The sequence below is a fragment of the Trachurus japonicus genome, chromosome 5 (assembly GCF_045865225.1).
Source record: "Trachurus japonicus isolate A0001 chromosome 5, Traja_1.0".
Classification (NCBI taxonomy): Eukaryota; Metazoa; Chordata; class Actinopteri; order Carangiformes; family Carangidae; genus Trachurus; species Trachurus japonicus.
The window spans coordinates 37,181,054-37,208,507 of record NC_140911.1 but is presented as its reverse complement, the minus strand read 5'-3'; the positions used below and the strand labels follow the sequence as shown (position 1 = coordinate 37,208,507).

Sequence of the window (27,454 nt, the reverse complement as noted above, 5' to 3'; positions counted from 1 at the left end):
AAGAGGTGTAATAAATCACTAAACATTATCACTATATCATATGCTTTTTGATTGTTAAGCAATACCAAGCACTCAAAGTGATACCAGAAAAGTAGATAGATTGTCACACTTACCTGAGAACAGTCACAGCTGAAGGTGTGGACGTTGTCTCTGATCCCCTTCTCCTCAAGTAGTCGAGTGGTTTTTGTTCTTATACTTGCAAACAGGTAATGGTTGTTGGATCTGTTTTTCATGGTCCATTGACTTCTCTTCCCTCAGACTCCAATTACTTGAGATCAATTCAGATGACTGCTTCTGTCCCCTCAGTGGGCTGCGACAGACAGGATAACACAGAGAGAGCTGTGTGTTTGGATTTACTTACATAGATCTAACCAGTGGACAGAGAAAAGTTGTGTTAATGAAAAATGATCTCCTAGCTTCATGTTTATCCTCAAAACTGATTAAAACAATTTCTCAATGTCACCGTTTCACTGCTTTCTCTAATTACAGGTACTATAGTTAGATTTCCTTATTAAACCCTCAACTCTACTTTTGTATTTTTTGTTATTTCTGCAATCAATTTGAAAAGCCTCTACCTATTAAAGACACCTTCCTTGTGTTGGTTAGTCAGATACCAACACCACAGTGTCCTCCAGTGGAGGAAGCTGAAACAAAGTGGGAGCCAGAGTATGTTCCACTCTGTCTGCGTGATCGATCGCCTCCAGTTTCATTTGTAGAGCTCGACACAGCGTTCAAATTTATGATTGTGTAATTCATTCAGAGCAATAAAAGATCTAAAAATGGAATTAAACCTAAACCATGAGGATGTTTTAAGGGTGAATCAGTGTGGGTGGGATGAGCTCAGTGATTTAGCTGCAACATGTCCCACAGCAGGGTCCTAGTAATGATTATTAAACCCATTTCTCATAAGAAGATAATGAGTTGTGTCCTCCATCAAAATTGAGACTACTTTCATAACTATAGTGAAATTAGTTCAATGCACAATAACCTCATTGGACTGGTTGTATTTTTGCCTGTTTCCACATGTTTGAGTTTTGAGCCAGGTGCTCTGCTTGATTTTGTTTTTTTTTTTTTGTTTTTTTGATTTCTTTTTTAAACATATTTATATAAAAGACAGAGAAAACAAGTGCTGCAGGCAGGTGCCGCAATTGATAAATGAGTCTCTCGATGCAAAAGAATGAAAATACATTTTTGGCTCAGGGTTCCATTGAGCATCATGAATGAATCAATTATTTTTGAACGTTATCACAAAACCTAATCTGTCACAGGGCTTAAGGTAAACATATTGTAGATAGAGTGTAAAAGATAAATCTAAAGTCATGGGAGGTCACTTTTGCCTTCACCTTCCCTTTTAATGCAAATCATGAGTGTGAGAGTGTGAGACCTATCAATATCAGAGTGAGAGGCTGCTGAGCCAAAAGCTTCTTAAACCTCATTTTTGCTGTGGGACAGATTAACTGGCACAGTGAGAGATGCACTGAATATTTCCTCATCCTGAGTCAAACATGCACTTCAGCACATTCTTTTAGCTGCAAAAGGTTGAAAAGTGACAGAATTAATTGAAGTTTTATGTAAATAGCTTAGATTAGATAAGATAATTAGGTAATTATGCAAGAGTGTGATTTCTCTATTATTGCATCTCGCTGTCACTGTCAGAAAGTAAAAGATTGATGATATTGGTTTAATTCAAATTAATCAGCTAAACTATCTTAGAGACAGCCGTCAAGAAAATGAACACATTTAAATTTTATCATGAACATAGAATCATAACTGACATCATTTTCACATGTATAACTCACTCACGTGTCCAATACAAGAAAGCTACCATAAATTTAGTTTAGTTTAAGTTGTTGTACTAGAAAATGTCTATAATTTAAGTAATAGTTAAAGTTAGTTATAATTTCCACGAGTTGGACAAAATATGAGAAACATTTGTGATTTTGAATATAATATAGTCCAATCTAACACTGTCACCTTTGCTCCCCTCAGTGTGTTTATTAACAGTTTATTTAATGTACAGCGCCACTGAAACGAACGCAACGCCAAAGAAGACTTGATGACAGCATCTGTTTGGGATTAGATCGGACTGTAAGGTTTTCTTTAAAAAAAAAAAAAAAAGTGTAAAATAGTAAAATTGTGTTTTATTGCACACAGAAAACATAATTGCCTCATCATAGTAAAACATGCATGGTAGGGTGGTATGAGCTGTACTTTGTGCATCAATTCTCTAGGTATAATGGAAACACTTCCTGTGAAATTAAAAATTAAATTAGCGTAATGGGGAAAAAACAGTTTACATCAGCCATAAACAAAAAAAAGGAAAAACTCATGTCAGTGTGGGAAAAGTCTGCTTTTTAAAAGAACTTACCATGCAGGATGCTGTACATGATGAAATCCCCTTGGCAGGACATGCTTGAACTTGCCATTTTAATTAGCTCACGTAACATATTAACATGTTAAAAACACACAGGAAAACAACATATCTTATGAGGCTTTGTTCCAAGGCTTATTCTTGGGGGAAATCAAGCTACTCAAACAACAATTTCACTGCACAATCTGAATTCTACAGCTGAAAACACAGGTGGATAATTGACCAATAGGTTCAAGTGCTTTTACTGTGAGACACGTTTGCCATTTAAAGTATACACTGCTGGAAACCTGGAGACATCTTACAAACTTTTGTTAAAGCATACGTCAGCACTGGGAGTGAGGAACATAAATGAATAATGGCTGGTTGTCCCTATGCCCCCAATTAGTACAGACATGCATTGTTATATGGCTAATTGTCTTGCTCCTCTGTGTCTTTTAACATGCTCCCAGGACGTGATGGAGGAAGGAGCGCACACCCAGGCACCAGCTGTGCATGTAAAAGCCTCTTGATGGCTCATTCAAGGCATCATCAGGCTGCTTTTGCATCAACAATAACCACACACTGTTGTCTCCGCAGGGGTTATTTAACGCTGCTTTTTCTATATAACTCCACAGGGAAAAAGCATTAAAATATTTCAAAAGATTGACATGCAGCCCCTCTGTCCAAGGAAACTGAAAACTGATGTGGGATTTAAAGACAGGAAACATCATTCAAGTTTAGAATTCATATAAGGATTCGCATATGCTATTCATATGACCTAAGGCATATCTCCTTCTGACGATGAACAATTTCCCCACATTAAAGCCTAAATCATTCAGCCTGCAGCACCTTCATTCATATTAACAAAGGAGGGATTTCTGCACACTCATGCCACATTTGTTTGAAATTTGACTTGACAATCTCATTCCAATACAGAAAATGGACTGTAATTACTGGCCATATAGTGATTGATCTATTGATTTTTTGTTTTGTTTTGCTTGCTGTCATTGTTTTTCATCAGAATATCCCTCATAACATGTTTTCAGGGTAGGTCACCTTGTTCTGTGCAAAATTACCCAGTATGTTCTGAAAGGTATCTGCTGAATTAATCGTATTGAGTCTGTATCCCCCAAAACCTTTGTATTGCAGGTCATCCACTGCAGCGCAGAACAGAAACACAAAAAGGAATCTCATACTTTAACATACTTTACCTTTGGACAACAGACTTGATTTACCTATAAGAGATGGCCCCCATCACCTGCATTGTAAATGTAAGGGATCTGTTCATCAGTAGGCTACAGTAGTACACACTTAAGGCTATTGTTTTAAGACGACTTGAAAAACAGTGTGTATCCCTCAGTGCTATATGCCCTTGCTGTGCTTGCCTTCAGAGACCACATCAAATTAAGTGTTGTTACTGTAATTTGCAAAACTGGGCTGAACACTGCAATGTTGGGAAATGATCTCAAGGGACATAAAAGACTATAAATTGAAATTACAGGGGTGATTAAACAGTTATTGCACAACAGGCTGCAACTTAAGGTGAGCATCAGTCTAAACACTAAAAAAAAACCTGTTATTAATATACTATCATCATCTGTTATATCAGATTTTTACTGGATGAATGTCTGGTGTGTGCAGTGTGTTTATAACAGATTTGATTCTCTGTCTGCTTTGCCAGTCATGACCGGTGCAGGCCTTGGTGTCATGGATCTGTGTGTGACCATCAAAGGGGTTTCCTTCCTCTTGCAAACAGGTATGGGCATCTTGGGGAACACCGTGGTGCTGCTGGCCTACAGCCACATCATTTACACAGAACCCAAGCTCCTCCCTGTGGACATGATCCTGTGCCACTTGGCCTTTGCCAACCTCATGCTTCTACTGACCCGCTGCGTCCCTCAGACCATGACTGTGTTTGGGCTCCGAGACCTGCTCAACGATCCCGGCTGTAAGGTGGTCATCTACGCCTACCGCATTGGCCGGGCTTTGTCGGTCTGCATCACCTGCATGCTCAGCGTGTTTCAAGCGGTGACCATCGCCCCTGCTGGACCGCGTTTGTCAAGGCTGAAGCCTGCTCTTCCCTCCCTGGTCCTCCCCACCTTCGCAGGTCTGTGGCTCCTCAACATGGCCATATGCATCGCAGCCCCTTTCTTCTCTATGGCCCCACGTAATGGCACTGTCCCAGCATTTACCCTCAACCTTGGCTTCTGTCATGTGGACTTCCGAGACAACCTGTCCTATGTGATCAATGGCGTGGCTGTCTCTGGGAGGGATTTTGCCTTTGTGGCTCTGATGCTGGGCTCCAGCGGTTACATCCTGCTGCTTCTCCACCGCCACAGCCGTCAGGTGAGAGGGATCCGCCGCTCTCAGGGTGCTGGGGCAGAGACCAGGGCTGCAAAAACAGTGGTCACCCTGGTGGTTCTGTATGTGGTCTTCTTTGGGATTGATAACATCATCTGGATTTACATGCTGACTGTGGCTAAGGTGTCACCAGTGGTGGCTGATATGCGGGTGTTCTTCTCCTCCTGCTATGCCTCTCTCAGCCCCTACTTTATCATTTCTTCCAACAAGAAGGTCAAGGCGAAGATCGTGTGTGCATCTGAGCAGGATCAGCTGTCAGCAGACACTCAGGAGTCGAATGACAAATGACTCCTTCTCGGTCTTGACAGGCTGTTGACTCACCTGCAAGACAGCAGAGTTGTTAGGCATTTGTGCACAGAGGACTGTCATTTAGCTGAGCAATGGACCCTTTAGAAAGTAGCCTATTGCTCGATAGAAGTGTCACTTCAGTGGTGCTACTGGTGCCTTTTTTCGTCTATGTATGCCTTAATTTTTAACAGAATTGTACACACATGCACACGTGTGTCTACCTACAATAGCCAGTTTGTGATCAATTTGTATCAACATATCATTCTCATCACTGTAGGTGAAGAGAAGAGTCAATTCAACATTGAAGTTATTAAATCATTGTGCCAGCAATGCCAATAAGCTTCTCTTTCTCTCTGTTTCTAATAGCCGACTAAATGGATTGTCTGTGAGTTTGGGAATTTGACATGAGGTCATTTGAACAGGGCTATGGCCTGTACGCCTACTGTTTCAGGAAGCTTTGTGGTTCAAATGTTCAGATTAGTTTTTATTTAGAATAATTGTAAATGAAAAGTGTAGTATTTATCTATCAGGATTATACGTTTGGCCCTGTATGAAATATTTTAGACTGACGTTGAATGCGTATAAAATTGAGATTATTTTGGTCCCTTGACGAAAAAAATAAATCTTTGGGTTATCTGTTTTTCAATTACAATCATACATTTCAGGATTATTATTTTAGTTTAGTTTTTTTTTTTACCTGTCTCCAAAATTTCCTACCGAAAGCCTGTTTTTGAGAACATCACCAATTTATCAATAATTATCACGCGGCTCTATTGAATGCTGCTCTCTGATTGGTCCATCGCTGCGTTGTCTTGTATAATGGCCGTTGCTAGGGACGGCGCTATAGTGATGTTAGAGATAAATGATTTGTAACTTGTTACAAGGAGAGTGGAGGCTCCTTCCACATCGTGGCTGGAAACCAAACCTGCGATCAGAGCCTCTGACCCGGTGTCACAGCCGTCACAGCTCTCCTCTCGTCTCGGTGGCACCGCGACACAAACGCACCCCGTAAACAGTAAAATTAATCTCTTGTTTATGACAGATACGACTACAGTAATCCATCGATCCACTGATTGATTATCAAATGCTTCAAATGCACGACCCGGGATCGAGGCTCAGCAAAACAGCGGACGTGACCAGTCTCGCAGATTCTCTAAATGATGCAATTTTAAATCGATGAAAGTCGTATTTTGAACAACATTATGTTTCAAATTAATTATTTCACTCGTAAACCGTGTAATAAGCGGGGTAATGTATAGCCTCCGAACTATACATTATCCCTTACTTAAAACAATGGCTAGCCCATTCCATTCTTATTACTTTTTTGTTGCGTGGTCTCTGTTGCTGATCTCTGATTGGTTAAAATTTCAGGAGCGAGTTGTAGGGAACTTTCTATCCTCAGTTTAACCTTTCAGGCAGCCATCCTCACCTTCTGGCTCTCCTGTTGGAGATATATATCTGACAAATGTCTCTGTGAAAATGTAAATCACAAATCTTTCCTCCACGGTTTTATGTAGTACCCCCAGCTGCATGTTATCAGTCCATCTCATCCAAACGACAACACTAGGTTGACAGCGCTAAGTCAGCCTGATAGACATTACCCGGGGATGAAAAACCCCAAACACAGACAACAAACCCCGGAAAAGGGAAGCGGAAAATGAACAAAATGTTAAAACAAAAGTGAAGTGAGACAAGTACTGAATACCTTGAGCACAGACATCTGTAAACAACTATATACCCATGAAGACAATGACTTATGACACTTGCGAGTCATTTATCAGGACAAGACGAGCCAGTTAAGGTAAAGCTCACAGCATGCGCAGCTAGTAGTTAGCACAATTTGACAACAAGACGCTGCGACGCCCCTGAAACTGAAGACTGATGATAAAGTATTTAAAGAGCCGTTTGTGATGATACCGAAGGTCGCCTCCGGTTTGTGCTGCATGGACAAGTGTTGTTTTATTTCAGGTGAGTTGTCTCGGTCGTTTGCTAACTAACGGGCGGCTCCTGCTAGCTGAGGTTTACCACGCTGATTAGTTTATCGTTACTCAGAGATAAGTTACTTCATAACTTAACCAAATGCACGCATCAAATGTCTCTTTCAGATTGGAAACTTTGATTTTGGTTTCGGTCTTTTCTTTACTGTTTTTTTTTCTACATTATCTCTGCGTCTGTGTCAGGTTCAATGTGGCCGTGGTTGTTTTTTGTTTAATGAACAATCCTGGACGGATGCCCAGTCCTCCTCCCTGTCTCCTGTGCGCTGTGTGAAATGACCTGACTCTGAGTTAACTGGTTCCAGCAGCACAGGACAATGGCCAGAATAGCCTGGTACCAAGAGAAGGTAAGACCAGACCACTGTTACACCAACACGTTTAAAAAATGTAGCCATCGATGTGATTTCCAAGAAAGTATATCCAGTTTGACCTCAATTCAATTTCATTGTTGTTATATGTAGACATAAACATGCAGTGCGATTAAATGCTTACTTTGCTGTTTCCAACCTCATACAATCAGCTATTTTATCTCACTAAAATCCTAGAAACCAGCAAATGAAAAATAAAATGAAATGATGTACAATACAATATAATGAATAATCAGAGCAAATATTGCCCAGTCTTTGAAAATATTTTGTAGAGTAATGCAATTGCATTTATATCTATAAATTCATACTTTCCCCCATATACATCCACATATGCACATTGAGGTAGACAGGATAAGAATTATGTCACATAGAGAATAAAACAGTTATCTGAAAAGATGTAACATTATTGAAATCCAATTTTGTGATATTGCCACAATGTGCTGTCATTTTCCAATTGGCCAGCATTTATAAATTGTTTTCAAAATCTATAAAATTACATGCACAAACCTTTCTTTGATGTGATCTTTTCAGGGCAAAACCTTGGTCTGGTCCCTTTAGTCACTATGAACAAACGAAATCTGACTGATTTGTGCCTAAATAAGGGCTGCAAAGCCTCACTAAATGCCCCCATAGTAAAAGTAAAGTATTACAGCAGTTCTGTTGTTGTTACAGATCGGTGCCTATGATCAACAAGTCTGGGAGAAATCTCTGGAGAAGGCAGACCTGAATGTAAGACACCTATAAATCTCTGAAAATAAATAAATGTGTGTGGTGAATCTCCGCTAAGATGAATATTCCTTGTGACTCCCACAGGGTTTAGACAGCAAACCAAAGAAGACGTGTTTCATCAAACCAGACCTCATTGATGTTGACTTAGTTAGAGGTAAGGATGAACAATGAGAAGGCGTCAATTGTATTGTACCTCACACATTCAGTAAATCTCATAACCTGCAACGTTGTGCACATCTCTGTAGTTACATGTTCTTTTGTGTTGTCTTGAGTTTTGTCAGAGCAATAGAAGAGAGAATATCAGTTTCATAGTCACATTTGTCACAGTTTCAACAAAGCTGATCTGGACTCATTTGTATGTTCAGGATCCACTTTCAGCAAAGCCAAACCAGAGAGTCCCTGGACGTCCCTGACTCGAAAGGGTCTGGTCAGAGTGCTGCTCTTCCCCTTCTTCTTTCAGTGGTGGATCCAGGTGACCTCCAGATCCGTCTCCTCATGTATCCTTCTTCTCTACTTCATGCAAGGTGACTATACGACTGAGTTACACTCACACTGTGGTTGTTCTTCGATTCAGCCTAAATTTGAATAATGTAAAATATTTTTGCGTAATGATGTGAACTAGGGTTCCAAGTAACAGACTGCACATTGTAAACTAACTCACTTTTTGTTGTCTTGACATTATTCATATTCACGTAGCATTTCAGCTCCTCTCATTCTTCTTGTTTACTGAGGAAAAATGTTTTTATGTCACATGGAAAATTATGTTTTAAAGAAAAGTGCTGTGTACATCTGCTGCTGGTTTTAAAAACGAACACAAGGAGAGAATCTGCAGGTTTATTACACTGTTGCATCTTCGTCTTTCATTGAGTCACAATATTGAGTATTGAGAGACAGTTTGTGTGGTCCTTTAATTACTGTAACAGTAATATTCTTCAGGCAGGTGCTGAAAGATGATTTCATCTTCTCTTTTGACTAAATGAAATAAGTACTGTATATTGTACTCAGACTTAAATCCATTCCTATGGCCTAAGTTCAGCGTTTCATTTGTCACAGTTTATACCATGTTACACCTGAGCAGCAGAAAAAACCTCATTAGTGAGCATGAATTCTGTTATAATGAATCCCCTAAGAGACCGTTTTGTTTGCCAAATGTTTTGCTCCCCTCAGTGGCAGCCGTGGTGCTGTACTTGGAGGTCCCTGGGGCAAGTGCCAGCGAGGTGTTTGGGCCCATGTGTCTGATGCTGCTGCTGGGCACTGTGCACTGCCAGATTGTGTCGACTGAGTCCAGCCGGTGGCCCTCGGGCAGTCCAGCTGCCAGCAGCACCACCAGCCCTGCGCGCAGAAGGAGGTGTTTTTTTTTTTCTTTTTTTGCTCATTGTTAGGCACTGTGCACACTCATTTGCTTGTACTAACACACCTTCACCTTCCAGCACATGCATAACCTCATCTCCACACACAGACCCAAAGACTGCTACCTGTAGCATACAGCAAAGCCTCTCTGGCGCTCTCACTCCTGTGGCTCTGGACAACGCCTGCTCCATCTACCATCTCTTTTGTTTGTTCTTTCTCTTTTCAGACCAAGGAAGAGCAGGGGGCTGAAAAAACCTGAAGAGAAGAACGACAGCGGGGACACGGAGCAGCAGGCGCCGTGGCTCTCTGAAGAAAGTCAGCGATTATACAAGCCCGAGGAGAGGAGGGTACAGTCACTCTCTCTAGTCGGTCTGCAGTAAACAAACTTTGATCACTGGACAGAGTATAAAGGATTCTCATTCTCAGCAGGACAAGTGATGTTCAGCATTAAAAACAGCAGTCAACACCTTGGTGCTGGCTGTATTGGAAAAATAGCCACAGCCAGAATTTAAGCAGCCTCTGGCAACTGACTAGTGTTGAATGGTTAATGCTGAATCGGTCTTTGGTTTCCTTTTAGAGAGGCAGGTTTATTCTTCTTATGTTTACAATGTGACAAAAAATCCTCTGAGTAGGGCTTATAATAAATATTGTTTAGATAGATAGATAGATAGATAGATAGATAGATAGATAGATAGATAGATAGATAGATAGATAGATAGATAGATAGATAGATAGATAGATAGATAGATAGATAGATATGCATCAAAAATAAGAGCATCAAAATACCAATACCAATAACTTACACTAAAATGTGTAATTTGCACATGTTGTGGAACACATTTGTAAAATATTTTATTTGTGATGTTCTCTCACAGAACAAGAGAAAGTCAGGATTTGGAGCATCCGACGAACTCTCCAGTGAGGAAGAGGAGGGGATACAAACGGTTGAAAAGATTTGCCCGCCGACTCATCAAGAGAGACACCCTGCACATGTGTCTTCTCTGAGGAAGAGAAACCTAAAGTCTAACCCCAAACCTTCACTAAGGCCTCAGGTAAACTTAGTTCTTCAGTGTATCGCAAGAAAAGTAATTGCAAGGTATTACTGCGAGTTTACTGTTCAAGAAGCATTCAATTGTAGAGATGATGCTTTGGTGGAGAAGAGTAATGATGTGGGACTTAGAAATGTGAAGCAGTCAGTAATGTTCAGGTCAGTGCTTTACACAAAAAAAACCTCTTCATCATTGATTCGGGAGCAGGAAGGGAGTGGTGCTTCTATCAAGGTGAAGCCTCGAGAGGTGGAGCGCCTCAGACCGAGCGTCGGCTCTCGTCCTAACTCCGATACCGACGACACAATGTGGGAGGAGCTTCTCCAAGGACCCGACTCTGCCTCCACAGGCAGTAGTGACAGCGAGGGGAACGGGAGGTACAACGCCAGCTCTGCACTCCCACAAACCACCACTCTGAGCAGTGATGATGAGAGCCTTCAGCAGGGAATCACCGGAGTAAGATCACCATAAATCTTTAATCCTAGTTTTATCTGTGGTTTTACAAAAGGGAATTACTGATTCATCATATTGGTAAATACTTAATCAAGGCATTCAAATCTCAATACTTGAGATATGCCACACATTTATACTGCCAATGTCTCGTATTTTATATGTGAAAGTATGTTTATTATGTGAGATATTTTATCTATTAAGCTGATGATTACTTTCTTGATAAAAATCAAATAGTAGCCTTGTCTCACTAACACAACAAACCAGATCAAAACATATTGTTTTTCTTTGAAATAACAAATTATTATTACTTTCTTCCTACACATTAGAAACCGTAAATGAACAGGAGGGTATCTGTTTTCTTTTTTCTTGTTTTCCTTTTAGAACCAGCTGTCTTGGCTTCAGGCGTGTCACCCATCCAAGGACCGGGTCAGTGCCATAATATGGGAGCAGGGAGAGTGTAAGAAAGCAGACATGTCTGTGCTGGAGATCAGTGGGATCATCCTTACACGGGTACATATTTTACTACATATTACTAGTTTGTGTCTGCACTTGAATATAGGAGGCAATATTGTAATGTTGCAGCATAACAAGATATCACCTGTCACTTTCTCTCCTGTGAATAGGTGAAGTTGGTGGAGCAGGGGATGGGCTACCTCGTCCTTGGCGGCCTCATGACCATCACCCTGGCACTGCTTCCATTTGTATTCCGCGTAGCTCAGCATCTGGACTTGTCGAGCCTCGGCTCCGTGTCCCCGGCAGAGCTGGTAGAGATGGCGGTGGGGCCACTGGACGCCAAAGCCTATGCCTTTTTCTTCATCACAACAGTGCAAAGAGTCTGCCTGACTGGACTGTTCTTCTTCATGATGTGTGTGGCTGAGAGAACGTACAAACAGGTGAGAGGTCACCCCTCTTGTTCTTTATTGCAGCTCAACTTGCACCATCCATGGATGGCAACATCTCACAGACCTCCATCCTAGTAACACATTTGGAGGTGTTCTGCTCTGTCAAATATTATTTTGATGATGGTCTGTGCATCCATGGTTACACACCAACAGCAGAGATTCACAAATATAACAGAATATGGACAGAAAATAGCCTTTAGGTAGCACAATAACACCATGGTGATGTTAAATAGTACTTCCAACTTTCATTCCCTTAAAGTATTATAGGAACCACAGTTTCTAAACGTTATTATGACAAATAAAGGCGAGACAAAAAATCCATCATCATGTTTTTAGTTTGCACAATATATTTTTACATGTACAGTACTAAGTCTCACAATGTCCCATTAAGGTGGTTCTTGAAAAACAGGAAAAACCTGAACACTGTACTCTGAAACTATTAAACTGTATTTCACACCAGAGTGTCTCCACCAGAAGCTAAATAATGGGAGTGGAAAATGGCAAGACAACCCTCAGGATCTAGTGGTATAACTGTGTTGAGTTGTATTACTATGGCTGCATTTTAATGAATTAATCTAGATTGTGTGTGACTAATCACCACTGGCCCATCTTTGTATTTACTTGTACATGTGTTTGTCCCCCTAGTGGCAGCTGACAGAGTCTACAGACAATAGATCCTGCTTTTTTTGTAGGACTGCTTGATTCCGTCAGGTGCTTTGCATCTTTCACAGCGTGTTTGTGTTTCTTCAACAGAGGCTTTTATTTGCAAAGTACTTCAGCCACCTGACTTCAGCTCGAAAGGCAAAGAAATCTGAGATCCCTCACTTCAGACTGAAGAAAGTCCAGAACATAAAGATGTGGTTGTCACTACGCTCTTTTCTCAGGGTTTGTATCCTCCTGATCTTTTACTACTTTATATTGTTTTAACTCTGTCACAGACTTTCCTTTGTTTGCAATGGTGCATCACTGACTTGCTTGTTCATTGCAGAGACGAGGGCCGCAGCGCTCTGTTGATGTCATCGTCTCCACCATCTTCCTTTTAGCGCTTTCCATTTCATTCATCATTTGTGCCCAGGTCAGTCATATAAGGGATTACATCTGATTAGGGAATGTCAATTTTAACAATATTATCCAAATAGTGTGACTTGAATAGAGACAGAAGGTAGGTTCCTAACTGGAGCACTGCGGTTTCTTTCTCTACTTCAGCTTCTGCACAGCCACAAGACATTCCTACAGTCTCTGACAAACTGGCAGCTGATGGTGTGGGCCTCCTCCCTCATCCTCTATCTGTTACGGCTGGCCACGCTGGGTTCAGAGACCAACTGCAAATACAGCAACTCTTCAGTGCTGCTGACGGAGCAGGTAGGTGCCCGTGGCGGCAAAACACCCGGCAGTGCAGGTTATTTCTCAGTGTGTTCAGCACAATGAGTGACACTTTGACTGATTGTACTGTAGGTTTAATCAAACGACTAGTTCTTTATTGTACAGTTAATAATATGTATAACTCTTCTTGGTTACAGATCAATCTGTATCTAAAAATGGAGAAGAAGCCCAATAAGAAAGAAGAACTCAGTATAGTGAACAATGTTTTAAAACTAGCTACAAAACTGATGAAGGTGAGTATGAATTGTGGTTGAAGTGTTTTGCCTTGATACAAAGCTAAATCATTTAAAAATAAGTCTCCAACTTAGATACCGTGTTATAGCATGAACAAAAATACACAAGCAACAAAACAATTCCAAATTTGGCACAATGTATGTTGAACAAATAATAAGCTTTCCCATTAGAAATAAAACTCGGGGCGGAGTTTAGCTCAGTTGGTAGAGCACCCGCCCCATGTGTTGAGGCTATAGTCCTCGCTGCAGGCGGCCCCGGTTCGAGTCCCGCGTCGGACGGCCCTATCCTGCATGTCATTCCCCCCATCTCTGCCTCCCATTTCCTGTCACACTCTCAACTGTCCTATCAAATAAAGGCATGAAAAGCCAAAAAATATACTTTAAAAAAAAAAAAGAAATAAAACTCTGTAGATCATAAATCTTCCTTTAATGTTTTTCATTTTTGTACAAAATAAAACAAAATATATCTTGTGACTCAAGTCAATAAAACTAAATTGATTATTCCAGTGTCTTAGTGGTTAAGAGAAGATTGCATCAATATATCCCTACTAACTAAATGCTAAGAATTAGTCGTATAAAAATGAATTTGTCAGTTCTGATATCTAATTTTAACTTTTCTGATGAAGGCCAGATGAAGCTCTATCTGCCAGTGGCCTACTGTATAATCCACAGTAAATTCTGGCTTTGACCATTTCTTTGCTTCTAGCTATGTGCCCCCGTGTTGTAAATAACAAACAACTTTGTATTTCCGCTTAACCTCCACCAGGAGCTGGACACTCCATTCAGACTGCTGGGTCTGACAGTGAACCCTCTGATCTATAACATCACTAGAGTGGTCATCCTGTCTGCCGTGTCTGCCGTGGTCAGCGACCTGCTCGGCTTCAACATCAGAGTGAGTGGAGACTCTCTGCTAAATGTTGAAATTACAGCTCTGTGGTTTCTGTGGTAATGGAGCAAGAGGACAGAACAAAAATGGATGAAAGCTGCACTCTGCCAGTTTTGCACATAAAGTTGAGTTTACTGCTCACACAAAGCACTATTCAGCCTGTGACGGACAGAGTTATTATAGCTTGGGCACTGTAAATCATGAGCATTCACCTGTCAGAGCCTGTAACAACATGTTGCATGGTGGAAGATCCCCACGATTCTGGTGTTTGAGTGGGGATCAAACTCATGACATCTTGGCCTCAGCTGCTTCAGTTTTTACTGTTTGTATAACTCCTGTAAACACAAACATTATGGAATTGCTATATTTAAGTGCTGCAGTGACTTTTAAACCCATTTTGTGAAATTTCTCAGTTTATAGTTGCATAGTTACAGATGTCAAATCTGTCGGTGTCAGAGTGGCGATAGCAGAGGCGTTTAAAAGGGCTTTCAGGTGGTTAGCAGCCAGTGCCTTAAGTTACAAGTCCTTTCACTGACAAGCACTTTGTAAAGTCAGGAAATACTCAGAGGAACAGTTTGACATACTGAGTTTTAAATTTCATATGCCTTTGCCTATGACTTTCTTATAGACAGATTAGAAGATATAATTCTTATGTCTGTGCTTAGGTATGGGGCATAATTACTTTAGCCTAGCATTATTAGTGAAAGTAGCTGCAGCTAACCCTAAATATACCTGACAGCATACCCCGTCCTGATTTGCCAGCGGCGCAGAGGTTAGAAACCTCACTGTGTCTCGTTTGCTTTCGGTTTATTTTTAATTATATATATTTCTTTACATTTATGAATATGACGCCCATCTTTTTGTTATGACCGGTTTTTAACCTGCCTCCCAGTGTGGCTGTTTGTAACAGGTAGAACCAGTTTTGATTTCTGATGAATTGTGACAGTTTGTCATTAGAACCACTCCTAGTATAATCTGGTCCTTAGGGTTGCTGGTTTATTTATGAACTCTTAGTCCTCACGCTAAGATAGGCCAGCTATCTCCCTGCTCTAGATTTGCACTTCTTATACAGACATGAGACTGGTGTAGAATATTTCTCAAATTGACGAAGTGATCGTTTAACCAGGGATGCACTCTGTGATATATTATGATGTGTTGATATGTGCCGTTCTGTAAAATGAAATGACATCTCTTTAAAGCTGCTTTTATCTCTTCTCTTTAATTTGCAGCTGTGGAAAATCAAGTCTTAAATGTGAAAACAACCAACCACTAAAAGTCAGAGACACTGGAGACCAGGGATCCCACTGCAGAAAGCCCCTCGTCTACAAAAAGTGTGCAAACCTACTGTGACAGTATTTCCATTTGTCTGTGCCTTCCAGCTGAAACTTCTGTCTGAGTTTCATCAATCCTTCACAAGCCTGAGATGCTCTGACAATCGCTCACGCACCATTACTGGCTGCTAAGCTGGTGCAGCATCACACACTTTCCCTCGGCCAAGACACTAAACCAGTGCCTAACCTTTGACCCTTGAATGTTCCTCAGTATTTGATCAGGCTTCTGTAGCATCCACATTTCCCATTGTGTCTTGTACAGACAGGGTGTGGACACAATGTGAAGTGTAAATCCCGTGAATAATGTACATAGTTTAATCCTCTTCGCTTGTGTTCTTCATCAGTATAATAGTTCGGTTAACTACAAACCAAGCTGTGTGATATCTAAAGCCAGTAAATCAGAGTGGGCGAGCAGCTGTATTAATTGAATTTTCATAGGAATCACCTTTGAGTTCAACCTTTTTGTACTATTTAATGTGGAAACATTGTGGCTGTGAGTGGGCTTTATTTATTTTGGGGTTCTGTTTCAGCAACTTGTCATGGTACCTGACAGTCATATCTCTTTGACCACTATCTGCCTTTTTTATTCAGGACCATTGTTGAATAAAATAACTATGCAAAGAGGCTTTAGTTAAGCTTAAATAAAATGTATGATAGAGGTGAATAAAGTCTCTTTTTCATCCATGGATGTTGGTTTCTGTGTGTTTTTTTTAAGCCAGTACTCTGTCTTTAACAGGTTTTGTTCTCAGGGTGTTTAAATCTGGAAGGTGCATCCACGTTTCCTGCTGCATATCTATTACCAACGTTACGGTAAAAGCGTGTAAAAAATGACGTAGAGGCACACCTCCGGCTTGGAAGGACACCAGCCGGCCGAGGAGGCACCTAAGCGCCAAGGACAGGCCGACCAGACCGGCTCCTCCGTCCGCAGCGGCGGACGCAAACTCTCGGTCCGGCAGATCCGGAGCTCCCGCTCTGCACCGACAGTGTTGACCGGCGTCCGCACAGGCTTCTGTGGCTGGCGGGACATTTCCCTACCGAGCAGGTAAATTAAATACATAAAATAAAAAAATTAAAAAAAAATATATATATAAACAACACTAGATAATGATGCTTAAAAGCATTATGACAGATTTTCATGGCAGATTTTGCTGCATGAACTCATTCACCCCGGGGCAGATAGGAAATCATTGCTCGCCTTGTTCTTATTGCTTTGTGGAGCCAAGTGGACGTTTTTTTCTCTCTCCAGATGATGTGGCAGAGCCTTTTCCCTTCATCCTCTTTCTGTTTGCCTTCAGATATCTCTGTTGCTAAGGGTACATAAAGCCATCTCCATAACACATCTTTAGAAGAGAGCAATTCAGTGTGTATTGCGTTCTGTCAGAGAGAGGCATGGGGATGGCACATTACAGTACATGTCCCCCTGATCCCTCTGTTTGCAGACCAGCTTGGACGATGCCCCTCTGAGAGAGAGAGAGACTCATTTCAAGTTTAGCCCAAACAAGACTTCAACATGTCAAGCTCTCAGAGAGACAATGGCTCTGCAAGCTCAGCAGAGGCAAAGAAAACAGACCTGAGGATGCATGAGAAGAAATGCTGTAAGTAAACTCCTCCCACAATTAGATTTTGAACAAGATCTTCCGCATGAGTGCTGTTTAAGTCTCCAGACCCACTTGTAATCAAAGACCTTTTATTGTTCACTTTGGACTGAATTCACTAATTGTTTCCCAATCAGTCACCCTGTGACACTGAGGCTCCTTCATTCTGAGTCCAGCTCACAAAGGACGGTCTTCAAGCAGCTGTCAGTGGGAGAGAAAAGAGTAGTATACACGCTGTGACCAGTGATATAAAAATAAGCTGTGTGACCTGCTGCAGTTTCCACTGTAAGAAAATAACTTTTTCCCTCCCAGGATATTTCTCCCACTAATTATTTCTGATGCAGCTTTTAATCCCAATGCACAAATTATATTTATGTCTAAAGCAACATAATTATTTTTGTCCAGCGCACATTTGGCCTAGTTGCAGTGCTGTCCTAAGTTATGATGAAATACAGCCACACAACACAGTGAATTCACTTTACAAAGTATTTTATTTGATCTTTTTTATCTATTTTATTAACATTGGAGACCTTGGCTTTTATTTCTGTAAAACTTTACGTTCTGTGCTTTATAAATGTACTGTATACATACTGTATGTCCATGTCTCCTGTGCAGCATGGGCTTCCTACATGACAAATTCTCCAACAGTGATCGTAATGATCGGCCTACCAGCGAGGGGGAAGACCTACATGTCAAAGAAACTTACGCGATACCTCAACTGGATAGGAGTCCCAACCAAAGGTAGCTGGTGGCTAGTTTTGCTTCCGACTTTAAATTTTAAAACAGCTCACTGCTCAGGTTTCAAAGTACAGTTGAGGTGGCCATCCTGTCTTTAACATTTCTCTGCTGTGTGGGAAACATAATCAACTTCTTAGCACAGTACATTCTAGTTCACAACCTGTAGCTACTTCCTTATTTAGCCATTTTAAGTCCGAGTGTATCTGTACAACATTCAGACAACCTTAAAAACATCTGGAAAAAGTTGTTGTTATATTAAGTAAGAGTGTTTGTTATATTAAGACCTTTGACCTTGACCTATCATATTTTATAGCAATATTGTTCTGTACAGCAACCCTTCCCACCCACATGACCTGGATATTTACTCTACTGTATGTCAGAGTCTCTCAGAACAGGAGACTAAATTTAGTACCAGTTGATTCGTAATTGCTTACAAACACAATCCCACCGACGACTTCAACCAAACACATCGAGGGTGAAAGCAAGTGTTAATGTTCTTTTGTTCTTTCTCAGTGTTTAACCTGGGCGTCTACCGTAGAGAGGCCGTGAGAGCTTACAAGTCCTACGATTTCTTCCGCCATGACAATGAGGAGGCCATGAAAATAAGAAAGTGAGTTCACCTGTTTAGTCATTAAATGGGACATTAATGTTTCATTTGTCTTACAATAAGGGTAACTGTTTCACCATCTACTCTCCGAGTATCACATTTCTCTTGGTCGCCATGAGTCTGTTTGATATTCTGCAGTCATCCACTGCTGCATCAGTGACTAAGCTGTTTTTTTGGGGCCAGCAGTTGTTATTTAGCTGGCATCGGCACAGTGTTCATACATACACAAACACATCACATAGCAGCTCATGACCACCAAATCCTTGTGGTTATTAGATTATACTCAGATAAAAAGAAAATCACTATTTCTCCAGATAGAGTAATATATAGCCTATATATATACTGTAGGTATCTCTTTCCCCTTGTGGTCTTTTCTGGTATTAATAAGTAAAGTGGGGTTTGTCTTGCATGGCTATCAGGAAAATGTGACAGGCTCTTGTCAGCTTCCCAGCGCTGAATTCTGACCTAGATATTAAACAAGCTGCTGCCGCTGTCACTCTGAGGCTGACACAAGCCCTCCAGGGTGTTGCATTGACATCCAACCTGGATCAAACAGCTGCTGTAAATAATTCTGAGAGTTTGCCTTTTTTGATATATCAGCCAACTGGGATTAAAAGAACAGCGTGACATTTTGTGAATATGCCCCAGAGTGAGTTAAGATTGATACTCTCATGTTTCCAAAAAACATGCAGCTAGCCATTTAGCTTAACAAGGCTATAGAAAGAGGAGGAAACAGCTCACCTGGTCCACCGATCAGCCTTTGACAGGTCTAAGTGCCACATAACATTACCTGCTTGCATTAGGACACCTAACAGTCCACATGGTTTGATAAGATTAGGGTTGAGACATTTTCTTTGGTGCAATTTGACAAAACTGACCTTGGTGACTTCCACATACCATTTACACATACGAATGACGTCAGCTAATAATTAGATAATACATAAGCACTAAGAATCAAGATCAGGGGCGGTGTTAGAGCACCCGCCCCATGTGTTGAGGCTATAGTCCTAGCTGCAGGCGGCCCCGGTTCGAGTCCCGCGTTGGACGGCCCTATCCTGCATGTCATTCCCCCCATCTCTGCCTCCCATTTCCTGTCACACTCTCAACTGTCCTATCGAATAAAGGCATGAAAAGCCAAAAACATATATACTTTAAGAATCAAGATCTACAACATGATACTAGTGTTGTACTGTAACATCAGCTTCAGTGAATGTGGATTATAGTGAATACGAGTCTCATACTGAGTTACTCTGTGTCCACTCTCTCCTGCAGGCAGTGTGCTCTGGTAGCTCTGCAGGATGTGAAGGCGTACCTGACGCATGAGGGAGGACAGATCGCGGTGAGTGCTCTCAGCCTTTCTGTCCATCTGTCTCTCTGCCTGCCTCGCTGTGTTGGCTCATCTCCCAAAACTTTGAAATAACCAGAACAGAAGCACATCTGGCTTTAGCACGGTCCTAATCCTGACCTGTCCTACAAACCCCTTTGTGTTCCTCCTGTCAGGTTTTCGATGCAACAAACACAACAAGAGAACGACGAGACCTCATTCAAGCCTTTGTGAAAGAGAATGCATTTAAAGTAAGACTGGCAGAATTTTCTTTCTACTGCTGTGTTGCTTATATAGGCTACTGTGATTGTTTTGGGCTTCAGTGGAAATAAGAGTTTGATTTTTAAACATTCATGCTGAAGTTCTCTCCAAAGATTTCTTCTGCACAAGTATAAAGAGTCACAAAGTCAGTGACTGTACAAGAACAAGGCAGTGTTTTATTGCTTCTGAGTTCCACTTCTCATTTGTAGGAAGAACTGTGTTGTTTAAAAGTTCCACAACACAATCTCGCTTTAAACTAAACTTTACACCAACGCTTCATTTGCATCTTGGGGCTGTTCTGCTACTGTTTGATCATTTTCTTAGACTGACAGTTGTTTGCAGAAAGTTAGTCATGTCGAGAAGTCAAAGAGGGGGATGTCGGCTAAATAATGTTGGATGTGGAGAAAGTGGATGATAGTTTATCATGGCGCTGATTCAGTGGACAGGTTCACAAAAGGTTTAGCATACACTGACTTCTCTTTCCAACAGGTGTTCTTTGTGGAGTCAGTGTGTGACGACCCAGAGGTCATTGCTGCTAATATTCTGGTATGTTCTTATGTCACCTACGGGATTTAAATGTTTTTCTGGGACTATGGGTCAAGCCCATAATCTATTAATATTATAAGAATCTGCAGTGTTATGTAAGAACTACACAACTCACTCATGTTGTTTGAATGTGTTGAATACCTGTAACAGGAGGTGAAGGTGTCGAGTCCAGACTACCCCGAGAGACACAGGGAGAGAGTAATGGATGACTTCCTTAAACGAATCGAGTGCTACAAGGTCACTTACCAGCCGCTAGATCCTGATAACTACGATAAGTAAGAATCAGTTACCTTTATCTAAATAGATAAATCATTGCTTTTTTTCTTTTTGGGCAGAGTATTATACCAAAAAACTGTATTGTAAGGAGGGTTTAAGGGGTTAAGGGGAGACCAAGAACTTTGCATCCTCTCATTTTGGAGAATTATACCTTGCAATTCAAAGGATAAACACTAGATGGTGATAGTAAACAAACATTTGCTTCATCACAACCTGCAGGGACTTGTCTTTCATCAAGGTGATGAACGTGGGCCGACGTTTTCTGGTCAACCGGATACAGGACTACATCCAGAGCAAGATTGTCTACTACCTCATGAACATCCACGTGCACTCTCACTCCATCTACCTGTGTCGGCACGGGGAGAGCAACCACAACCTCGAGGGCCGCATCGGAGGAGACTCGGAGCTGTCTCCCAGAGGGAAACAGGTAGGATCGGCAGCTCTGCTCTCACAGTCCTAATTTGCAAAAAGCAGTGTCTCCTGAAGAACCTCATTACCAGCCTCTCTCTGGGAGGTAGCTCACTGGGAAAAGATGTACTTAACTTCAATAGTTTAACCTGATTCACGACCTTCATCACATTTAATTCTCTCCATTAACCATTTTCTTGTCTTTGTCTCCTGAACATTAATCTAATGATGCAGAAATACCATTAGAGTAATGTGTAGATGATGAAGAGATCAATGACTGGGAACGCCTCTCTGTTTCTCTCATGCTCCAGTTCTCTCACGCCCTGCGTGGTTTCATTGAAGAGCACAAACTGTCAGATTTGAAGGTGTGGACGAGCCAACTGAGGAGGACCATCCAGACAGCAGAGGAGCTGGGGGTGCCTTATGAACAGTGGAAGATACTCAACGAGATCGACGCTGTCAGTATCCTGTCACCCAGCCTCCCACATTATGCACTTATAGGGATTATAACAGTTTCACTGAGCGCTGATTCACATAAACAGAAGATCTTTTGTTGTTTAAACAATACAGCGCTTTCTGACAGTAATTAGCAGAAAGGGGCTTGTCGCAGAAAAGACAATGTAGCAAGCAAGGAGAAGTCATATTTAAAAAAAAAAAAAAACGTTATTAAGTCAGATGTAATTGTGTGTTTTTTTTGTTTTTGTTTTTTTTTTACAAATTTCGCCCAAATGAAGACCACCTACCAAAGATGAAAGTGATATGTTTTTTAATTAATATGCCCAAGGGAGTTAAAGGGACAACGAGGAGTTTTGGAAAGCAAAGTGTTTTCACACTACATTTCCCATGAGCCTCGGCACGCACGGTGAAATTCCTAGACTGGCGCAAGACGGACGAAAGCGAAAACATTTGCCAAGAATGTTTTCAAATCAAGAATGAAAGTCAGAAGTTCGAAGACGATCAGATTCCGTCGTAGTTCCGACCATAAACGGCGATCCGGCGGTGTTATTCCCATGACCCGCCGGGCAGCGTCCAGGAAACCGAAAGTAGGAAATGCTGGGCGAGTCGACCACTAAGTAATAATATCGAAATAACGATAAAGACAAAAACATATATTTATTGAAAATGGACCCATTAACAAGTGTGGGTAACATAGATTCATCCACATTAATATGAGTCTCTTTTAGAACCAAAATTGAAGCATTTCTTTTCTTTTTGTGCAGGCTTCTGTTAATCTTAATTGGACTTCTGGCATAAGAACAAATTTGTTTCTTCTCCTTCCCCAGGGTGTGTGTGAGGAGATGACGTACGAGATGATCCAAAAGACATTCCCAGAGGAGTTTGCTTTGAGGGACCAGGACAAGTACCACTATCGCTATCCAGGAGGAGAGGTGACATGGGACACTGCTTCCATCCCAGTCTCAGATTCTCTCTCAGTCTCCCTTATATGTGTAGCACTTCACTAGCTATTTTCTCTTTTAAAACAAAGAGATTTAGATTAAACTTGTTTTATCTGGACAAATAGTCCTACCAGGATCTCGTTCAGCGTCTGGAGCCGGTGATCATGGAGTTGGAGAGACAAGGCAACGTGTTGGTCATCTGCCACCAGGCTGTGATGCGCTGTTTGCTGGCTTACTTCCTGGACAAAAGTGCAGGTAAAAACATAAAGTTATGATGAGTGTGTGACTTTAACACGCAGATACTGACATTTGGCTTTTTCCATATGTCTTCTTTGCTCAGAGGATCTACCGTACATGAAATGTCCACTTCACACAGTGCTCAAACTTACTCCAGTTGCATACGGTAGGTCAGCTCATAGATGAAGCTTCAGTTGACGCTGTGACAGATCTTTCTTCCTACTTTTTTTTGTTTGACTCTATCTTCCATCCTTTAGGTTGTAAAGTGGAGATGTTTTATCTGAACGTGGAGGCGGTGAACACACATCGGGACCGACCCCTCGTAAGTTGTCCTGAGTCAAGCTGAAAAATCACATTGTTGCTAAGTGTGCATTCAGCTTTGTTGAATTAAAGCCCACAGAAATGATCACCTGTGCAAAATGTTTGTCCATTATTTACTCACAGAGATAATTCCAAATTAATCCAGATCCACAAATCAGTCGGACGGGCTCTTGTTTGTTGTGCTGTTGCGATGCAATCACACTTCACCCCCACCCCCCGTATGTGAGGTCTTGCTTCTTTGTCTCCCTTTTCTTATATCCCTGTTTGGTCCCTTTTAACTTTAAAGCAGAAGTAAGTGATATATTTGTGTTAATATAAGTCTTAAATAGTTATATCTTCCGACAGCAATCACTTACATAGAGTGTTTGGACCGAAACACGGGTCTGTCAGTCACTCTGCTCTGCTCTGAGCCGAGGAGAAAACATTTATCGTATCCTACAGTTTTTATCCATTGAGGAGAGAGAACGGCATGCAGGGCTGTGTGTGCAGCCAAGGGACGCCGTGAATGTGGTGACGTAGGGACGAGGACTGTTATGGTGCGTTCAAGGAAACTCGTAACTCGTGTTTTTCCGACCTGTGAAGTCGTACCAGTTCGATCTGGTACGAGTTCACGGGTTGGAAGTTACGAGTGGCCGTTATAGTGACTTTCACAGGTAAAACAGGTCGGAAAAACACGAGTGGGTTGCCTGAAACGCTACAAAGTCGTAAGTTGTGACTTGAAGCTGTAATTTACGGTTTCAAAAGCCTGCCTGGAACGCAGCATTAGCCAAAACGACCGGATCGCTTACTTCTGCTTTAACCTTATTTAATCAGCCTGGCTTGAGCTGTGAGCTACTGAATGTGACAACTTTTTAATATTTCACCCTGAATGAAGCCATGGCTGATCATGCTACCCTGCTTGGCTGATCTAATCATTATCATCGCTCTGGTTGCACTCTGATATCAGTCTCAGAGATTTATGTATGAAAAGTTGCTGTGTTTGAACTGACGGACGCACTTTGACATCTACGTGTTTCCTTTTAAAACACTTACTCCCTCACTTGCGGAAGGTGTGTGTCTGTCTGTCGCCTTCAGGGTTTTCGTGGCTTCAGTTGTTTTTACCTGTTGCTGTGAATCAATGTGGACAGGACGGCTGGTTTGATTGGCTCTGCTCAGGTGTCCCCTGGTGTTGTGTGTTGCCAGATCTTCTTTTTTTTCCTTAACACCTGCGGTGTTTCATCTCCTACCAGGGTAAAATCCCGAAGGAATCTGCTCTCATACACCGGCGGAATAGTTACACTCCCTTGTCCAGTCACGACCAGGTCAAGCGTCCCAGGCTCTACAGTGCGGGCAACCAGCCCTGGCTACCGCTCGCCCCCACCCCATCAGCTCTGATGCCAGAGGGACGGCACAGCCAAGTTAGTGAAATAGTTCCAGGCTCCCCTTTAAACTAGTCACCGTCAACTGTGATCGAGTCACCCTCCCACCACAGTTGTAACCCTGTGTTTGGCATTCCCTCGCCTCACTCTCGGATCCTCTCGATGATTTAGTGTGTGTGTGTGTGTGTGTGTGTTGAAACTGACGTACATGGAACCCATCTCTGTCTGTCTTTCTCTCTCTCAGGGCATGTTGTTGGGTCTTGAACAGGTTGTTCTCCTCTTTTAATGTCGTTGCCGTCTTGCATGAACCCCGCTTCACCCCACTGGGCTGTATCCAGCTTGAATATGCAGAACAGCATGTCTCTTATTTGCTGGGGAAATCTCCCCATGAGTTAAACAAAAAGACGCCCCTACACGAAAGACATCCTTTTTTATTTATAAGTGATCACAATACACATAAGCATATTTTCTATGCATAATCTTCTAAAGCAGCGATTCCTTTTTTTAAAAGCTGAAGCCGATTTGAGAATATCTAAGGGCAAAAAATCATGCATTAAAAAAAGCTAGAAACCTTAAAAAAAAAAGTGTTGAAATTTAAAAATGCATATTCATATTTGTATGTGTTGTGTATTTGTTGGCCTTGCCTTGTGCTTCAGCCCATCTCCACATTTCTATCTATCTTTCTCTTTCTCCGCTCCTTCTCCAACCCTGTCTTACAGCCCTGGATAGGAAGCAGTTCTTTGTGAGTATTCTGGAGACTCGCTATATGTAGCCAGCCCTTTGTTTTCTTTCCCATAACTCCACTCATGTCATGTTAACCCATGTCAATATGCTGCATGTTATTGCAGTGGTGTATTATACGTTTTATGGTTTTCAGTCCTTGGGTTTTTATAACCTTTGCATAGTGAAAGCCACAGTTGGCTTTGTTTCTCAACAGCCTTATCAAGGACAGTCATAACACCCACTGGTTCTTAGGAAGTCGAATAAATGGCTGAACAACTTCAATTAAACTCTTTGATTAACTTTATTAGATCTGTTAAATGATTGCAGACAGGTAACACTATACTGTGCACAGATTAAATCATGGTGATTCAAGGGTGTTTAGGTATTTGCCAAAGTGTACGTATAAGATAATAGTTTGGAGCCAGATTAAGGTTAGCAAGTGATCAATAATCAATCCTTTATTGAGAATGTTATAAAAAAAAAAAACTCTCCAGGATTGTGTAACTCTCTGCCACACTTTGTATAATGACCTAATTCTTCAAGTAGGAACATACTGTAAGAGTCCTGGTTCGCCTGGGAAGCTATTAGATTCCATGAATAGGATTTGCTGCTCTAAGGCATTAATTCGTGAATCTCAGTGACATTTTCTTTTTCTTGAAGGAATCCCTGTGCGAAGGAATCGACTTTGACAGCCCCGAAGAAACTAGTGGCTGTGTCCGCTTCTGAGTGAGGAAAAAAATCCTCTTTCTTCATAGCACATCGGCGGAGTTCAATTGTGAAGCAAAAGACTGGAGAGGATTTGGGATTTTTTTTTCTTTTGGAAATTATGGTCAGCGTAAATGTGAGATAAGGGTCAAAGAACATTTTGTTTAATAGACAAGGCCACCTGCACACAATGTCATTTATGTTCCTATTTATCTCAACCTACTGTTTGTCTGTACTCTGCATGCTGAGGCTTTGAACTGGAGGCCTTATCAGTCTTATCATTAACTCTCCTGCATGTGTGCCACAATAAATCAATCAACCAAGCAGATGACAAAACATACTGGCACAACTGGCAACTAATACTTACTGTACTGTAAATAATACAATGCCTTACTGAGTACACAATATGTAGATAGAATTAGCTCCTCTATATGCCTCTGAATGCAACAGAAACAGCTTATGCATTATTATGATGAAAATCTATTTTCACCATTGCAAACAGAACGTGTTATAAAGTAGATATTTTTGTAATACAAATCCACTCATCCACCACATGCAAACAACATGTAGTTGTGATTTTAAGCCATCATCTGTTGAGTCTTATATTATAGATTTGAAAGAATGTAGTCATTGGACTGGAGTATGGAGTTTGTTTTATGAAAGCATTTATGTGTTGTTAGATAATACACCACAGTGCTGGATATACTACACACCAGCTACAGATAAACAACTTTACTTTTCTGTCATAAGCTGCAACATGCAAACCTAATGTATTAAGCTGATGCACCTGTCAATACATTGTTCATACCTATGCATTCTAGAAGTCAGTTTTTGTGCAACAAGACACAACATGTTGAAGTTAGATTAGCTGTTTCTTGACCTTTGTGTTCTTGTCATCGTATTGACCAAGAATTTGTTTGAATGGCTTCATGCAAATGTATCTTTACTTCTTTAATCCTCCCTAACATAAGCTATTTATATCAAATACTGGACAGTGGTAAAAGTTTTATTCTACGACTATGTAATGTTTGACTGTTGACAAGTTATTGCCCTGCTCAAAGCAGCCTCTTGTGCCTTTTTAGCAGACAATAAAAGTAAGTTTTGAAGTGACATGATTTTTCAATTTTTCATAAATATATAGGAGACATGCGAATTATTGTTATTGTTGTAAGTTATTTATTTACAACAGTCATTTAAACAATTTTCTTGGTTCTTAGAAAAATAATCATTTGCAAAATAACTTTAATCGAGTACTATACATTTTCTTGGAATAGTATTTGTAGA

At 41.2% G+C, this 27,454-nt stretch overlaps 3 protein-coding genes across 8 annotated transcripts; all 3 read left to right on the top strand.

Annotated features, from left to right (window-relative positions):
- The first annotated feature begins 3,897 nt into the window (after positions 1-3,897).
- On the top strand, positions 3,898-5,097 carry ora1 (olfactory receptor class A related 1). The gene has a single exon (XM_085778107.1). It carries the CDS (start codon positions 3,971-3,973, stop codon positions 4,997-4,999), a length of 1,029 nt encoding a protein of 342 aa, XP_085634233.1. The 5' UTR covers positions 3,898-3,970; the 3' UTR covers positions 5,000-5,097.
- A 1,561-nt stretch (positions 5,098-6,658) lies between these two features.
- phtf1 (putative homeodomain transcription factor 1) lies at positions 6,659-16,362 on the top strand. 2 transcript variants are annotated; one of them, XM_085777761.1, is made up of 17 exons: positions 6,659-6,800; positions 7,180-7,340; positions 8,034-8,090; positions 8,175-8,244; positions 8,456-8,614; positions 9,258-9,438; positions 9,667-9,787; positions 10,316-10,492; positions 10,697-10,942; positions 11,321-11,449; positions 11,563-11,832; positions 12,595-12,726; positions 12,830-12,916; positions 13,048-13,203; positions 13,362-13,457; positions 14,224-14,349; positions 15,573-16,362. In XM_085777761.1, the coding sequence occupies exons 2-17, from the start codon at positions 7,311-7,313 to the stop codon at positions 15,591-15,593; spliced, it is 2,058 nt and encodes a 685-aa protein (XP_085633887.1). In that variant the 5' UTR covers positions 6,659-6,800; positions 7,180-7,310; the 3' UTR covers positions 15,594-16,362. The 2 variants fall into 2 exon arrangements, with proteins under 2 accessions (XP_085633887.1, XP_085633886.1); XM_085777760.1 differs by having other exon boundaries at positions 6,659-6,967.
- A 196-nt stretch (positions 16,363-16,558) lies between these two features.
- Positions 16,559-27,280, top strand: pfkfb2b (6-phosphofructo-2-kinase/fructose-2,6-biphosphatase 2b). 5 transcript variants are annotated; one of them, XM_085777755.1, is made up of 17 exons: positions 16,559-16,716; positions 17,114-17,269; positions 17,885-18,010; positions 18,521-18,617; positions 19,887-19,953; positions 20,115-20,189; positions 20,689-20,745; positions 20,896-21,020; positions 21,241-21,448; positions 21,741-21,887; positions 22,713-22,817; positions 22,952-23,081; positions 23,167-23,229; positions 23,321-23,385; positions 24,614-24,781; positions 25,462-25,484; positions 26,126-26,242. In XM_085777755.1, exons 2-17 carry the CDS (start codon positions 17,185-17,187, stop codon positions 26,193-26,195), a joined length of 1,611 nt encoding a protein of 536 aa, XP_085633881.1. In that variant the 5' UTR covers positions 16,559-16,716; positions 17,114-17,184; the 3' UTR covers positions 26,196-26,242. The 5 variants fall into 5 exon arrangements, with proteins under 5 accessions (XP_085633881.1, XP_085633883.1, XP_085633884.1 ...); XM_085777757.1 differs by lacking the exon at positions 25,462-25,484 and having other exon boundaries at positions 26,126-27,280; XM_085777758.1 differs by lacking the exon at positions 24,614-24,781 and having other exon boundaries at positions 26,126-26,210.
- The last annotated feature ends 174 nt before the right edge of the window (positions 27,281-27,454 follow it).

Bases quoted from the DNA above. Each gene is read 5' to 3' on its own strand.
- ora1 (XM_085778107.1), top strand. From the start codon at position 3,971: ATGAATGTCTGGTGTGTGCAGTGTGTTTATAACAGATTTGATTCTCTG.
- phtf1 (XM_085777761.1), top strand. From the start codon at position 7,311: ATGGCCAGAATAGCCTGGTACCAAGAGAAG. The intron at 9,439-9,666 runs GTGTTTTTTTTT...TTCTCTTTTCAG, and splicing joins AGCCCTGCGCGCAGAAGGAG to ACCAAGGAAGAGCAGGGGGC. The intron at 13,204-13,361 runs GTAGGTGCCCGT...TCTTGGTTACAG, and splicing joins CAGTGCTGCTGACGGAGCAG to ATCAATCTGTATCTAAAAAT.
- pfkfb2b (XM_085777755.1), top strand. From the start codon at position 17,185: ATGTCAAGCTCTCAGAGAGACAATGGCTCTGCAAGCTCAGCAGAGGCA. The intron at 20,190-20,688 runs GTAAGACTGGCA...TCTTTCCAACAG, and splicing joins TGAAAGAGAATGCATTTAAA to GTGTTCTTTGTGGAGTCAGT. The intron at 23,230-23,320 runs GTAGGTCAGCTC...TCCATCCTTTAG, and splicing joins ACTTACTCCAGTTGCATACG to GTTGTAAAGTGGAGATGTTT.